The 13279-nt window shown below is 42.7% G+C and overlaps 1 protein-coding gene across 3 annotated transcripts in view; it reads right to left on the bottom strand.

The window, feature by feature from the left end:
- LRRK1 (leucine rich repeat kinase 1) overlaps positions 1–13279 on the bottom strand; it is a 147983-nt gene that overhangs the window by 88191 nt on the left and 46513 nt on the right. For all 3 annotated transcript variants that reach the window (XM_032252866.1, XM_032252865.1, XM_032252868.1), the window contains one exon: positions 9377–9540. In XM_032252866.1, coding sequence (XP_032108757.1) covers positions 9377–9540 — 164 coding nt within the window. The remainder of the gene's footprint in view (positions 1–9376; positions 9541–13279) is intronic.

The following is a 13279-nucleotide window of genomic DNA, read 5'->3' as shown; positions in this document are numbered from 1 at the left end:
CTGGTCAAAACACAACAGGGCTCCAGTGAGACTGGCTCAGTGATGCTTCACCAGGTCCCAGGGCAGAACTGGCGTTGTGTTGCCCAGAATGGCAGCACCCGCCAAGTGTGGCTTCTCAAAGTGAGAGGGGGAGAGTGTAAAGCCACACATGAATTCAAAGACCAAGCACAGAAAGGGTATGCTAGCTCATCGGTAATTTTATGTTGGTTACATGATGAAACAATGATTTTAATATATTTATGTTAAATATTAGCATTTTGTTTCTTTCTGTTTGCTCCCCCCACCTTTTTTTTTGAGGCAGGGTCTCTCTCCGTTACCCAGGCTAGAGTGCAGTGGTGCAATCTGAGCTCACCGCAGCCTTGACCTCCCAGGCTCAAGTGATCCCCCTGCCTTAGCCTCCTGAGTAGCTGTAGCTGGGACTGCAGGCACACGCCACCATGCTAGCTAATTTTATTGTTTTCTTTGTAGAGACCAGATCTTGCTATGTTGCCAGGGCTGGTCTTGAACTTCTGGGCTCAAGTGATCCTCCCACCAGAGTAACTGTGATTATAGGTGTGAACTTGTTTACTACTTTAATGTGGCTACCAGGAAATATGATATGATACATGGGGCTCACATTCGCTGCTCTCGACTACCTGCTTCATGAGGATGGGGAGGGTGTGCATATCCCCGTCTAGCACAGAGCCAGAGCTCAGTAACCACTTGGTACCTGTTGAGTCAGCCCTGGGAAGAGGGAAGGCAATCAGGCCCTCTGAGGAACCATCCTGTAAGTTATTACTAAATGGAATGTGACAGACCAGGGGACTTCACAGATCTGAATCCAGGGACAAAGATCTTCCAGCAGCATGCAGAGGGACTCTTGACTTGGTGGCCCAGAGGAAGGAAAGGATATGGTGGAAACTGGACCCAAGCCTGACTTCCTACTCACTGCAGTCCTCCTGGTGTGTAAAGGTTCTGTGAGGCGGGCCGTGTATTAATACATGGACAGGATGTGAGGTTCAGAGAGGTTTCAGAGCTTGCCCAGGACCACACAGCTAGTAAGTGGCTATCACAGACCTGTGTAAAAGCAGCCTTGACTTATCACGAGCTCTCCAGGTCTAAGAAAAAGATACTCCGATGGCTGCTAGATTGGCATGTCAAGTGTTTGATTGCATTTTTGAAATGTCAAATCCTTTGGAACCTGGCTGCCTCCTATGGGCTTGAACATCAGTGGGTTCAAGCAGGTAGATGGGAAGCCCCTATTGGAATGGGATGGCCAGTGCCCCCATCAGCACTTACTGATGATCTACTGTGTGTGAGAGGTGGGACTGGGCACCGAGGATGCCAGGGGCCATTTCTGGCCTCCACAGATTTACAATTAAGTTTGAGGTGGGAATATGAATAGACAGCCCCCAGTGAGCACATTTTAGTTGCTGAATAGTTTATAACACAAGTGTGTTTGGAAATCATTTTAGGTGAGTTGGGCAGGAATGGGTACATGGAGCCCCCAGGAAAGGGAATGGATATTTATCAAAGCTCTTACCATGTGCCAGATGCTGGACTGAGTACTCTATTTACATGGCCACATTCAATCCTCCTAACATTCATGCCAGGAATGTGTCTGTACTTCTGTGTTAAGGATGAGGACATAAAAGCTTGACCATGGTTAGGGAGTTTATCATCGGCCGAACCTCTCAGTGTTTGAACTTGGCTGTGTCTAGCTCCAAAGCCCAAGAGTGTCTGTTCCATCCAAGACTTCCTGGAAACAAGGGACTTCGAGGAAGGCTCAGGTTCTGTAAGTAGAGTGAATGGGCTGGTGGTGGAAGGTATGTCTGACAGGTGAGGAGAGGAGCGGTCTAAGGGACTGGGATCAGGTGAGGGACAGGAGACTCATACATTCAATATGACCAGAAAAGAAAACCCCCCTTACCTGCCACTCTGCCCAGGGTGTGGTTCAGTGGTCCTATCATTCCAGGAAAGCATTTGCATTATGGAGAGAAGCTGCAGTGATTGATTAAATGCTTCACTGCACGCAACTAACAGCTGTCTAGACTCGGTCGGTTAGAGGCTTAAAAGCCCCATCCTTTAGAGGTGGTAAGTGATGTCATAGGAGCCAGCCCATGGCCAAGAGGGACCCAGACAGTGGGAAAGGTCAAAGCTGGCTTTTTAGCTGGAGGCTTCACAGTGTGTATTTTTAAAAATTCTAACAGCATAGAAAAGTATAAAACAAGAAGTAGGCTTCCCTCTATGGCTTTATCTCCCAATCGCCCTCTGCAAAGAATGCCTTCCAGAACATGTTTATTCATAATGCTCACAGGAAATCTCATATAAAACCAAATGCTTTTTTCACTTAATTCATTAAATTGCCCTTTTAATCAGCCCTATAACACACCTGCAGAAAAGTACAAATATTTTAAGTGTTCAGTTTCATGAAAGGCATTTGAACACATCCACATAACCGATCTCGTTCCAAAGACCAGGACGTTGTCAGTGCCCAGAAACGCCCTTTCCTCCTGCTAGTCACTGCCCTCTGGTGAGGAGCCAGTCTCCTGAATTCTAACATCATAGATTAACTATTGCCTGTTTTTAAGTGCTGTAAAAGTGGAATTATACTTCACTTATAATTTTTTAACTTTTTGCTTTGAAATAATCAGATTCACAGGAAGTTACAAAGATAGTACTGAGAGGACTCAAGTATTCTTCATCCAGTTTCCCCATGGTAACATCTTACATAATTGTAGCAAGATATCAAAGTCAGTAACTTGACATTGCTACCATATGTGTATATAGTTCTGACATTTTTTTTTTTTTTTTTTTTTTTGAGACGGAGTTTCACTCTTGTTACCCAGGCTGGAGTGCAATGGCCGCGATCTCGGCTCACCGCAACCTCCGCCTCCTGGGTTCAGGCAATTCTCCTGCCTCAGCCTCCTGAGTAGCTGGGATTACAGGCACGCGCCACCATGCCCAGCTAATTTTTTGTATTTTTAGTAGAAACGGGGTTTCACCGTGTTGACCAGGATGGTCTCGATCTCTTGACCTCGTGATCCACCCGCCTCGGCCTCCCAAAGTGCTGGGATTACAGGCTTGAGCCACCGCGCCCGGCCTAGTTCTGACATTTTGTCACACATGTAGATCTGAGTAGCCACCACCACAATCAAGACAGACCTGTTCCAGGACCACAAAGGTCTCCCTCATGCCATGCACCGATGGTGGTCTCACTCATCCTCTTCCCCATCTCTCACCCTTGACAAGAACTAATCTCTTTCATCTCTATAATTCTGTCATTTTGAGGATGTTATATAAATGGAATCATAGAGACTACGGTCTTTTGAGATTGGCTTTTTCTTTTTTTTCCTTCTGAGCATAATGTCCTGAGATCCATCTGACTTGTTGAAAGTTTCAGTAGACTTCCTTTGAAGAGCTGAGTAGTACTCCATGTATGTTTAAGTATTCACTTTCTGAGATCTTTGGTTGTATCCAGTTTTGGGCCATTGCAAATAAAGTTGGTATGAAAAGTCATGAGCAAGCTTTTGTGTGCATGTAAATTTCCTCTCTCTAGATTAAATGGAGTTCAACTGCTGGTTCACAAGTGTATTTTTAGTTTTTAAAATAAACTGACAAACTATTTTCCAGTGTGATTGTACCATGTTACATTCTTGCTGGTAAACTTCTCTGCAACCCAATTCAAATTTGGTATTGTCATTACTTTTTATTTTTGCTGTTCATAAAGGTGGTTAGTGACATCTTATCATTGGTTTAATTTTCATTTCCATAATGGCTAATGAGGTTGAACATCTTTTCATGTGCTTATTTGCCATCTATGTATCTTCCTCAGCAAAATGTTTCTTCATGTATCTCATAAATTTTCTATTTGGATTGTTTACTTTTTAATGTTGAGTTTTGAGAGTTCTTTACATATTCTAGCTATAACTCCTTTGTCAGATAAGTGGTTTCTAAATATTTCTCTCAGTCTGTGGCTTTTTTTTTTTTTTTTTTTTTTTTAAGAATCACTGTCTTAGGTATTTCTCAGAGCAAAACTTTTTAATCTTGGTGAGGTCCAGTTTACCAATTTTTCTTTCATAAATCATTTCTTTTATGGATTTTCTGTATAGATTGTCATGTGATCTACCAATAGAGACAGTGCAATTTATTTTTTTCATATCTGTGTGCCTTTTATTTCTTTGCCTTCTTGTATTGGCTAGAATTTCCAGCAATCTGTTAAATATATTGAATAGTATTATTTTAAAAACTATGATTTTATAGTTGCTCTTGAATAGAACTTGCAGTATTGCATTGAGAGTGGACATTCTTGCTTTGTTCCTGATCTTAGGGGAAAACAGTCTTCAACATCAAGAATAATGTTAGTTATAGGTTTTTGTCAATGTTCTCTAGCCTATGAGGAAGTTCCCTCCTATTCTTAATTTTCAGAGTTTTTTGAAAACATGGTACTGAATTCTGTCAAATTTTTTTTCTGTATCATTAGATATAAGGTAACTTTTCTTTTTTAGTCTATTAATAAGGAGGATTACATTGCTCAATGATTGAATGCTGAACCAACTTTGCATCTCTGCAATAAACTCCACTTGATCATGGTTTATAATTCCTTTTACATAGAGCAGAATTTCACTCGCTAATATTTTGTTAAGAATTTTTGCAGCTACGTTCATAATGGGCACTGGTCTGTACTTTTTTGTTTTTTTTTACGCTGTTTTTGGTTTTGGTGTCAGGGTAATACAGAATTCATAAAAGTGTTAAAAATATTCCTTCTTCTATTTTTTAGAAGAGATGATGTAGAATTGGTATTAATTCTTTAAATATTTGGTAGAATTATCCAGTGAAGCCATCTGGATCTGTTAATTTATTTTTTGGGGAGGTTTAAAATTATGAATTGAATTTTCTTAATTGTTAAAGGGCTATTCCAATTATGTGTTTCCTATTAAGATGTGGTAGTTTCTACTTTCCAAGGATTCATCCATTTCATCTAAGTTGTTCAATTTATGTGTTTACAGCTGTTCATAATGTCCCCTTATTATCTTTCTGATATCTGCAGGATCCGTTTGATATTCCGTATTTCCTTTCTGACGTTGGTGATGTTTGTGTTTTGGATTCTTTCTACCCTAAAGGGAACGTTTCCCTTTGACTTCTTTCAGGCTTTATTTTGTTTTGTCTTTAGTTTTAATAAGTTTGACTATGATGTGCTTGGAATGGATTTCATTGGGTGTATCCTGTTTGTAGTTCATTCAACTTCTTGAATGTGAACATTGATGTCTTCTGCCAGTTAGAGAAGTTTTCAGCCATTGTTTGAGTTCTCCTCAGTCCTGCCTTCTGTCTACTCTCCTGGGGCTCTGATGACATGAATGTTACATCTTTTGTTAAACTCCTCACATGCCCATGAGGCGCTGCTCTTTTTTCCTTTTTTTTGTCTGTTTTCTTCTGATTTGGCATTTGTTCCAGAGTGAATAATTTCTGCTGTTCTGTTTCCCCCTGAATGTTTCCCCTGTCCTCTCCGCTCCACTCTACAGCTGAGCTCGTTCAATGAGGTTTTTTTTTTTTCTCTTTAATTTCAGGTATTGTACTTTTAAGTACTAAAATTTTCATTTGGCTCTCCTCATGTCTTTTATTTCTTTGCTGAGACTATTTTTCCACTTGATTCAAGTGTATTCACCATTGCTCACAGAAACATTTTTATGGCGACTGCCTTAAAGTCCTTGTGAGATAGTTCTAACATCGGAGTCATCCTGGTGTTGGCATCTCTTGGTGGTCTTGTCTCAGTGAGTTTGCGATCTTTCTGGTTCTTGGTAATTATGAGTCATTTTTTATCATGGCCTGGATATTTGGGGCATTATGTTTTGAGACTCCGGATCTTACTTAAATCTTGTGTTTTGGCAGGCCTCCTCTGACGCCACTCTGGTGGGTAAACAGGAGTGTCCCTTTAATGCTGCCTGGTGGTATGGAAATCTGGGGGCTGTACTTAGAATCGGTTGACTCCCAGTAAGCAGGGGCTCCTTGTTATTGCTGGGCAGTGTTGGGACTTCAGGTTTTCTTCTAGGCCTGCTTCAATTCCACCCAAGTTGGACGAGGAACTCGTGTCTCATGACTGCCAGGCTGGATGGAGACAGAAGTCCAGGCTTCCTGCTTGTTGTCCACTGATGGTGAGCAGGGGCTGTTGTCACCACCTGGTGGGGATCAGCACCCCAGCTCCCCAAAGCAGTCTCTGATGCCCTGGGGTGGGGATGATTGGGGTGCCTGTTACAGCCTGGGAAGGGTGGAAGTCTAAGCTCTGCACCTGGCCTTTGCTGGTAAGGGGTTGGGCAGGGCTGCAGGTATATTTCTGCGGTGTTTGGCTGAAAAGGATTGGTGACTGACAGTAAGTTTCCTTTCTGGCTTTGCTGTGGCTTTCCTGGTGCTTTGTAGAGAGAGCAGGCTTTCCTTGGATTTTGTTTTTCTTATCTGTGCCAGTTTGTGTTTCTGGATTGCTAACTTCTTCATACACTGGAGTTCTTTTGAAAACAGTGGCTAGAGATTATTTTGCCCTTTTGGAGTGCTGTGTGGTATTCTAGGACCTGGACAGACTGAGATTTCTGTAGGAGTCTTCTCCCGTGGATAGAACAGTTAGGTGGTTTGCAAGGTTGTGCTATTGTAAACACAACTTCAATGAACAGCCTTACACATAAAACTTGGCAATTTTTTTACAAGTACATCTGTTAAGTTCCTAGCAGTAGTTGTGCTGTGTCAAAGATGATGAAATTTTAAAATTAGACAAACATTTTCAGATTGCCTTCCAAAGAGGCTGCACGCATGTATATTCCTAGTAGCATTGAATAAAGGTGTATAAGTTTCCAAAGCTTTCCTTCTGATTTTTATCAAACTTTAAGGGGCCAATCTGACAAGCTTAAAAATGCTATTTCCTTTTTGTTTTACTTGCCCTTCTATAAGCATTAACAAAGTTGAATAACTTTACATATGTGTACCATCTATCTGAATTTATTTCAGGTGCGTGTGCATCTATTTGCCTTTTCATATTCTTAGTCATTTTCATTCCAGATACTGTTCCCATCCACCATTGGTACTGAGGTTGTGTTAGCCTCATCAAAGAAACAGGGGAGTGCACACTCTTTTTCTATTTTCTGGACAAGTGATTATATTATTTGGCAGAACACACCGGTGAAGCCACGTAGACCTAGAATTTGTTTTGTCAGAAGGCTTTACATGATTGTAAGCCATGTCTTCATGGCTGAAAGTCTACTTATGCTTTCTGTCTCTTTTTAAAGTTAAATTTTTCTTACTTGTTCATTTCATCTAAATTTTCAAGTGTGTTAACATAAACTTGTTCATAATACATTCTCTTATCTTTTTCATGCTTGTGGAAACTGTAGTGAAGTTCTCTTTTATATTCCTGATTCATCTATTTCTTTTTTACCTTTTACTCTCACCAGAGATTTTCCATTTTATTGATCTCTTCAAAGCACCAATTTTTGATGTGGTAGTCATTTCTACTTCTTTCTGCTTTGCTTTCTATTTCAAAACTTTCAAATTTTTTTTTTTTTACAACTTTATGCCTTCTATTTTCTTTACCTTCATCTTGCTGTTTCTTTCCATGTCCTGTTGTCCTTTTGAAAATTATGGTATTATTTCATATTGACTTATACCAGCTCTCTGTCAGTGAAGGATATTAGCCATATACCTTCTCTGTTTGCATCAATCCTTGACGCTGATTTATGGTGTGTTTTGGAACTACAGTTATACATTTTTATGAAAACACAGATGTGTCCATCCTTTTCCTCACTGTCTGCTTAAAGTCCCGTCAGCTGGGGTTCCATCAGTCCTGTATTCAGGGAACAGGCAGCCTTCCAGGAACCTTCTTGATTTTGCATTGCCACTGTTCATGATGCCACAGAGAAGTGACCCACACCCAGGACTCTGTTTTTATTTATTCAAATATTGGCCAGAGTGCCCTTTTCCAAATTATCATGCCACTCCCTTTTAACAGCTGTTCTACCCTCAGATGAAGTCTCACCCCACTGGACTCTCGGGTCCCTCCATGATTGTCTTCCCCCATCAGCGTCTCCTGCTGCTACATCCATGAATCTGCCCAGCTCTGAAATGAGCTATCTCTGGCTGCTTGGCCACTTGGCAGGGATGCCAGGCTGTGTTTACTGCACAGCTTCCCCCTGCTGGAGACCACTGGCATCCACCCAAGGAACCCACACTCTACCTGCTTGTGTGCACAGCACAGCATTCCCTGTGCAGAAGGATGCTCCTTTGCCATATCCGCTATGAATTCCTAATCGGAGGGATCTCAAATGCCTTCCTTTTGCTTAACAATTCCCAAGGATGCTGCACTGCCCCTCCCTGCAATCTCTTACACATCTGAGAACAGGTTGGAGTTTTAGGAATTGAATGAATTCTAGCTATCAATTAAATGGAGACATGTTAAACCTGTCCTAATCAAAGTAAACATCCTTAAGGTATTTCCATGATAACAGCCAATAAGAATCCCCCACAAGGGCAAAAAATGTGGTAATGACCCACTCCAATTGTTGCTGGGAGGCTTCTGTAGAAGCTTTTTGGAAAACAGCTTGACATGTGTTCCAAAACTTTAAAAGTCCTCACACTTCACATTCTCAATTCCTGCAGATCTGTGCTAGGAAAATAACCTCACAATAAGAAAAGAATTAAGCAAAAACATTCAATAGCACATTATTCACATTAGTAAGAAATGATAAGCAATCCAGATATCCAACCAAAATGAACAGCCAGGTAAATGCAGTCCCTCTAAACAGAGTGACATGTAGCCACTGAAGGAGACACCTATAAGCAATGCTTAATCATCTGGAAAATTCTTAAAGTAATATTACAAAAGTACAAGCAGCAGCTGCATGATCATATATACAATCTGGCTGCATCTATATTGGAAACAACAGCAACGATGTATGCTCAGATCAGCAGGCTGAAAGAAAATACAGTAAAATGGTTAAGTGGGTTTTGGGGTATATTAGGAATTTGGTAACTTTTTTGTCCATTTTTCTTCCTTTTGTATATTTTCTAAGTTTTATTTTTCCAGCATGTGCTACTTTTTCTAATGATGAAAAGGCTAAAAGAATGCTGTAGGTTAAGCCTTTGGGTGGCATTTTGTTCTTTACATTTAAGTGACTCCACCACTGTCCCTCAAAGGCCTCCCAGGAAAAGGTGGCAGGGGCCTGCTTAGGTGAAGTAAAACTGAGAAGTCACCTAGAAAGGAAAGGCGCTCACAAGTTTATATGCAAAAGGAAGTATTTCCAGAACCCAATAAAAATGCTTGTTACAGCTACGACAATAACGAGAAAATCATGTGAGCGGTCACCTTGGTCCAGCCCAGGACTGCCCTGTCGGCCGCCGGGACAGGCGCCCCTCCTACCTTTTCCTGCTGGGACGTGCACTGGTCGCAGGCCTCCCTGAGCAGGTCCTGGGCGCCGCCGCGGTCTCCCCGCCTGTACGCTGCGTGAATGCCTTCAGTGCTGGGGCACTGCGCTGCAGGGTCACCGCCTGGCGTGGACAGTTTGCTGCCCATGTCCCCGGCACCTGCGTGGGAGGAAGCACACACGGGGCGTCACCGTCACTGCCGGCGTGCTCTAGGGAATCATGGTAGAACACAGCAGAGGCACGCGCGGTCCACAGCCCGATCGCGGGGGCTGCAGGAAGAGACAGGGATGGCCGAGCAATGCCCCCGCACCAAGCACCTGCCGCCCTGCCCGCCTCAGAGCCTTCCCAGGGCTGGTGCGAAGGGGGCTGTCTGCGAAGGCGTCGGGCGGCTCCTGCAGAGAGACTGCCACCTGGAGCCCTTCCAGGGCACGGGGACAGCTGCCTGTGTGCGGGGGAGCTGCCAGGCCGACCTCGCCGACCGCAGCGGAGGAGCGGGGGCTTTGGCGAGAGCGCTGGAGGTCCCAGCCGAACTGCACTGCTGCCTGCTGTGCCCGCAGCGGGACAGAGTATCTAGTGATGGGAGACAGACAGGCCGACTCCTGGGGGTGTGGCGATCTAGCCGTCTTCCCTCCCTGCCTAGAAAACCCCACGAAGGGCGTGGGACTTAGAACGGGCAGCCCTCACTCCAGAACTGCCCTTGCACAAAACGCGCTGCGTAACCACCCGGGACAATTCCCGGAAACACCGGTCTCAGGTCGCGCTGCTTCACCGGAGCACTGGGCTGCTCCAGGTCGTCTGAGCACCTGCTGCCATTCGGGAGGAGAGGCCACGATGCAGCACCCGGGCCACTGAATAAACGCACCGTTCATTTACTGAGTGGCGTGACAGGCCGAGCATGCACCGGGTGCAGAAGAAGCCGAGGTAAAGGAGGGCGGCCTCTCACCCTCCCTGAGAGGCCAAGGTGGGTGGATCCATTGAGCCTAGGAGTTTGAGATCAGCCTGGGCAACATGTAGACCTTGTCTCTATAAACAAAATTAAAAATTAGCCAGGCATGGTGGTGCACACCTGTAGTCCCAGCCACTCAGGAGGCTGAGAGGTGGGAGGATGGCTTGAGCCCAGGAGGTGAAGGCTGCAGTGAGCTGTGATTGCACCATTGCACTCCAGTAGCCTGGGTGACTGCGCGAGAGCCTGTCTCAATAAAAACAAAAGAAGAGAGAGAGAGAGAGAGAGAGAGAGAGAGAGAGAGAGAGAGGAACAAGAAAGAGAAAGAGAAAGAAAGAAGGCAGGCAGGTAGGAAGGAAGAGGGCAAAGATTTGAACAACAACAAAAAAAATAATCAAAAAGCTCAATGTTTTAGTGCTCAGGGAAATTCAAATTAAAATCACAATGAGACACCACTATGCTCTCACCAGAATGGCTAAAATTGTAAGACCAACATAACTTGGTGAGGAAATGGAGCAACCAGAATGTTCGTACCTTGTTGGTTAAAGTGCAAAATGGCCCAACCACTTGGAAACAGGTCTGGTGGTTTCTTATAAAACTAAATGTATACCTACCCTATGACCCAGCAATTCCATTCTTAGCTACCCAAGAGAAGTATGTCAAAAAATGTACCCAAGAACGTTCATAGCAGCCTCATTCATGATATTTCCAAACTGTAAACACCCCAGGTGTCCATCCACAGGAAAATGAATAAGCAAACGGCCATACAATAACTACTCAACAAAAAGGAAGGACTGATCAATCTACAAAAAGACTGATAGCAATCTCAAAAAAATAATGCTGAGTGAAAGAAACCTTGCACAAAAATGATTCCATTTATATGCTGTTCTAAGCTATAGTGAAAAAAAATCAGAAGAGCGAATCGTGGGCAGAGGGTAGACGCTGAGGTTTACCGGGGATGGGGTATAAGGACATGAGTTTGATGGTTCTATATCTCACTGGAGTTTTCATTACACAGTTGCTGTATTTGTCAAAACTTATCAAGCAGTCCATATATGTATATTTTACTTTTTATATATTTTTTACCCAAAAAACTACCAACAATATTGAACCGTAGTCCATACTATGCATGCTACAGTATTTAAGAGTGTAGTGTATAGTTGTTTGTAATATGCTTTGAAATGCATTAAAGATGAGTGGATAGGTGGACAGAAAGGTAAGAGAGAAATTTTGGAAGGTGTTAAGGGTGCTATCTGAGTGGTAGGTATATGAATATACAAGCCTCAATTCTTTCGTCTTTAGCGTATGTTTGAAATTTTTCCTAACAAGATGTTGGGCAAAAAGGTGAGTCCTAATGTCTATACTCTAAATGCACGGCTTGCCATATGACACACAGTATAAGCTCATGCCACCAAAGCTGAAAAATCCTGCTCTGTAGAAAGGCAAAGGCAAGCTGCTTATGGAGCGAAGGCCCTAATACCAGAACAGGGTCTTTACAACCCACGCTGAGCCATGACTTGCTCCATTTCAGAGACAACCATTCTGAAAATCCAAGTAAATGAAGACCATCACACACCATCTGTATCATTCCTGAGATGCCAACACAGAACTGCTGTGTCTGAATGGAGATTACTGTGTCTTGGCTGTGTGCTTTTGAAAAGAGGAATCAGGAAAAGGCTTGGCGTGTAAGCGGTCATACGTGTGAGTAAGGCAGTTTCACTTCCCAACACGCATTAACAATCACCATTAATTATTTATAGACAGAGCCCCTGAGACATCTGAGAGCAGGCCAGAGGGAGAAAGGCCATTAGCAGAGCCCAGAAGTGGTAGCTTCAACTGCAGTCATACCTCAGATGGGGGCACTTAATTATGTCATGGCTCGTCTTTTAGAATTAAGCAAATACCCACTTAACCAGTAAAACAGATGTGCAGGCATGTGTACATGTGAATGCACAAGCAGGTAGGAAGTAGCTTCTTCTGTCCATGCTGGGAACACACATGCAAACCGCGAAATTTAAGCCCAAGCGATTTTTAAATCATGCCTTGTGTGTGGAGTAAATGACGTCATAAGAATCTGGAACCTGCTCAGTACTCTTTACATTATAAAAATGTTGTGGTGTCTGTTTCGAATCTGATTTTCTTAAGTTGCAGGGATGACACCCTATCTACTCTCACTGACCCTGTGGGCTGTGGATCTGGTCCCATCAAATTGTTGAATGGACATTAGGAAAAAGCACTAGTTAATGAATATCCATTTCATTTAATCTGCCAATCTCACTTAATTTCCTGAAATTATACAAAGAATAGTTAACATTTATTTAAATTGCAAGAAAAAAGTCCAAAATACTTTGACCATAATGAGTATTACACATGGGCCACGGGGGAATTCATGACAGAACTAGAAGAGATTTTTCTTCTTTATTTCCTAAGTCCTATGTAATGGGAATATAGAACTGCTTCATTGAAAACTTTAAAGAAACTATACAAGTAATGAAAAAAAAACACATTCTCACTGAAAAAAATTAAATAGTTCAGAAATAAATATAAAAGCAAAAGCCCCTCCTCACTGTCACAGGCACCTTTTCCTAGAGATAATATTTATTTAATCATTTTTTTCTCCAAAATACTACTGTTTTGTATTTGAGAATTGGCAACTTTTGACTTAAATTAAAACGTAGGAAATGTATTTATACTATTTGAGATAGTTCAGTTACTTGTGCTTATTCATCAACTATTATCCATGATTACATTGTTATACAGTGAAATATCTCAGTTCTAAATATTTTCCTCATAAAGATTTAAACTCGGCCGGGCGCGGTGGCTCAAGCCTGTAATCCTAGCACTTTGGGAGGCCGAGGTGGGTGGATCACGAGGTCAAGAGATCGAGACCATCCTGGTCAACATGGTGAAACCCCATCTCTACTAAAAATACAAAAAAAAAAAAAATTAGCTGGG

This window comes from Sapajus apella, unplaced genomic scaffold (assembly GCF_009761245.1).
Source record: "Sapajus apella isolate SASKATOON/1434 unplaced genomic scaffold, GSC_monkey_1.0 scaffold80, whole genome shotgun sequence".
Lineage (NCBI taxonomy): Eukaryota > Metazoa > Chordata > Mammalia > Primates > Cebidae > Sapajus > Sapajus apella.
This window is presented reverse-complemented; position numbering and strand designations above follow the sequence as displayed.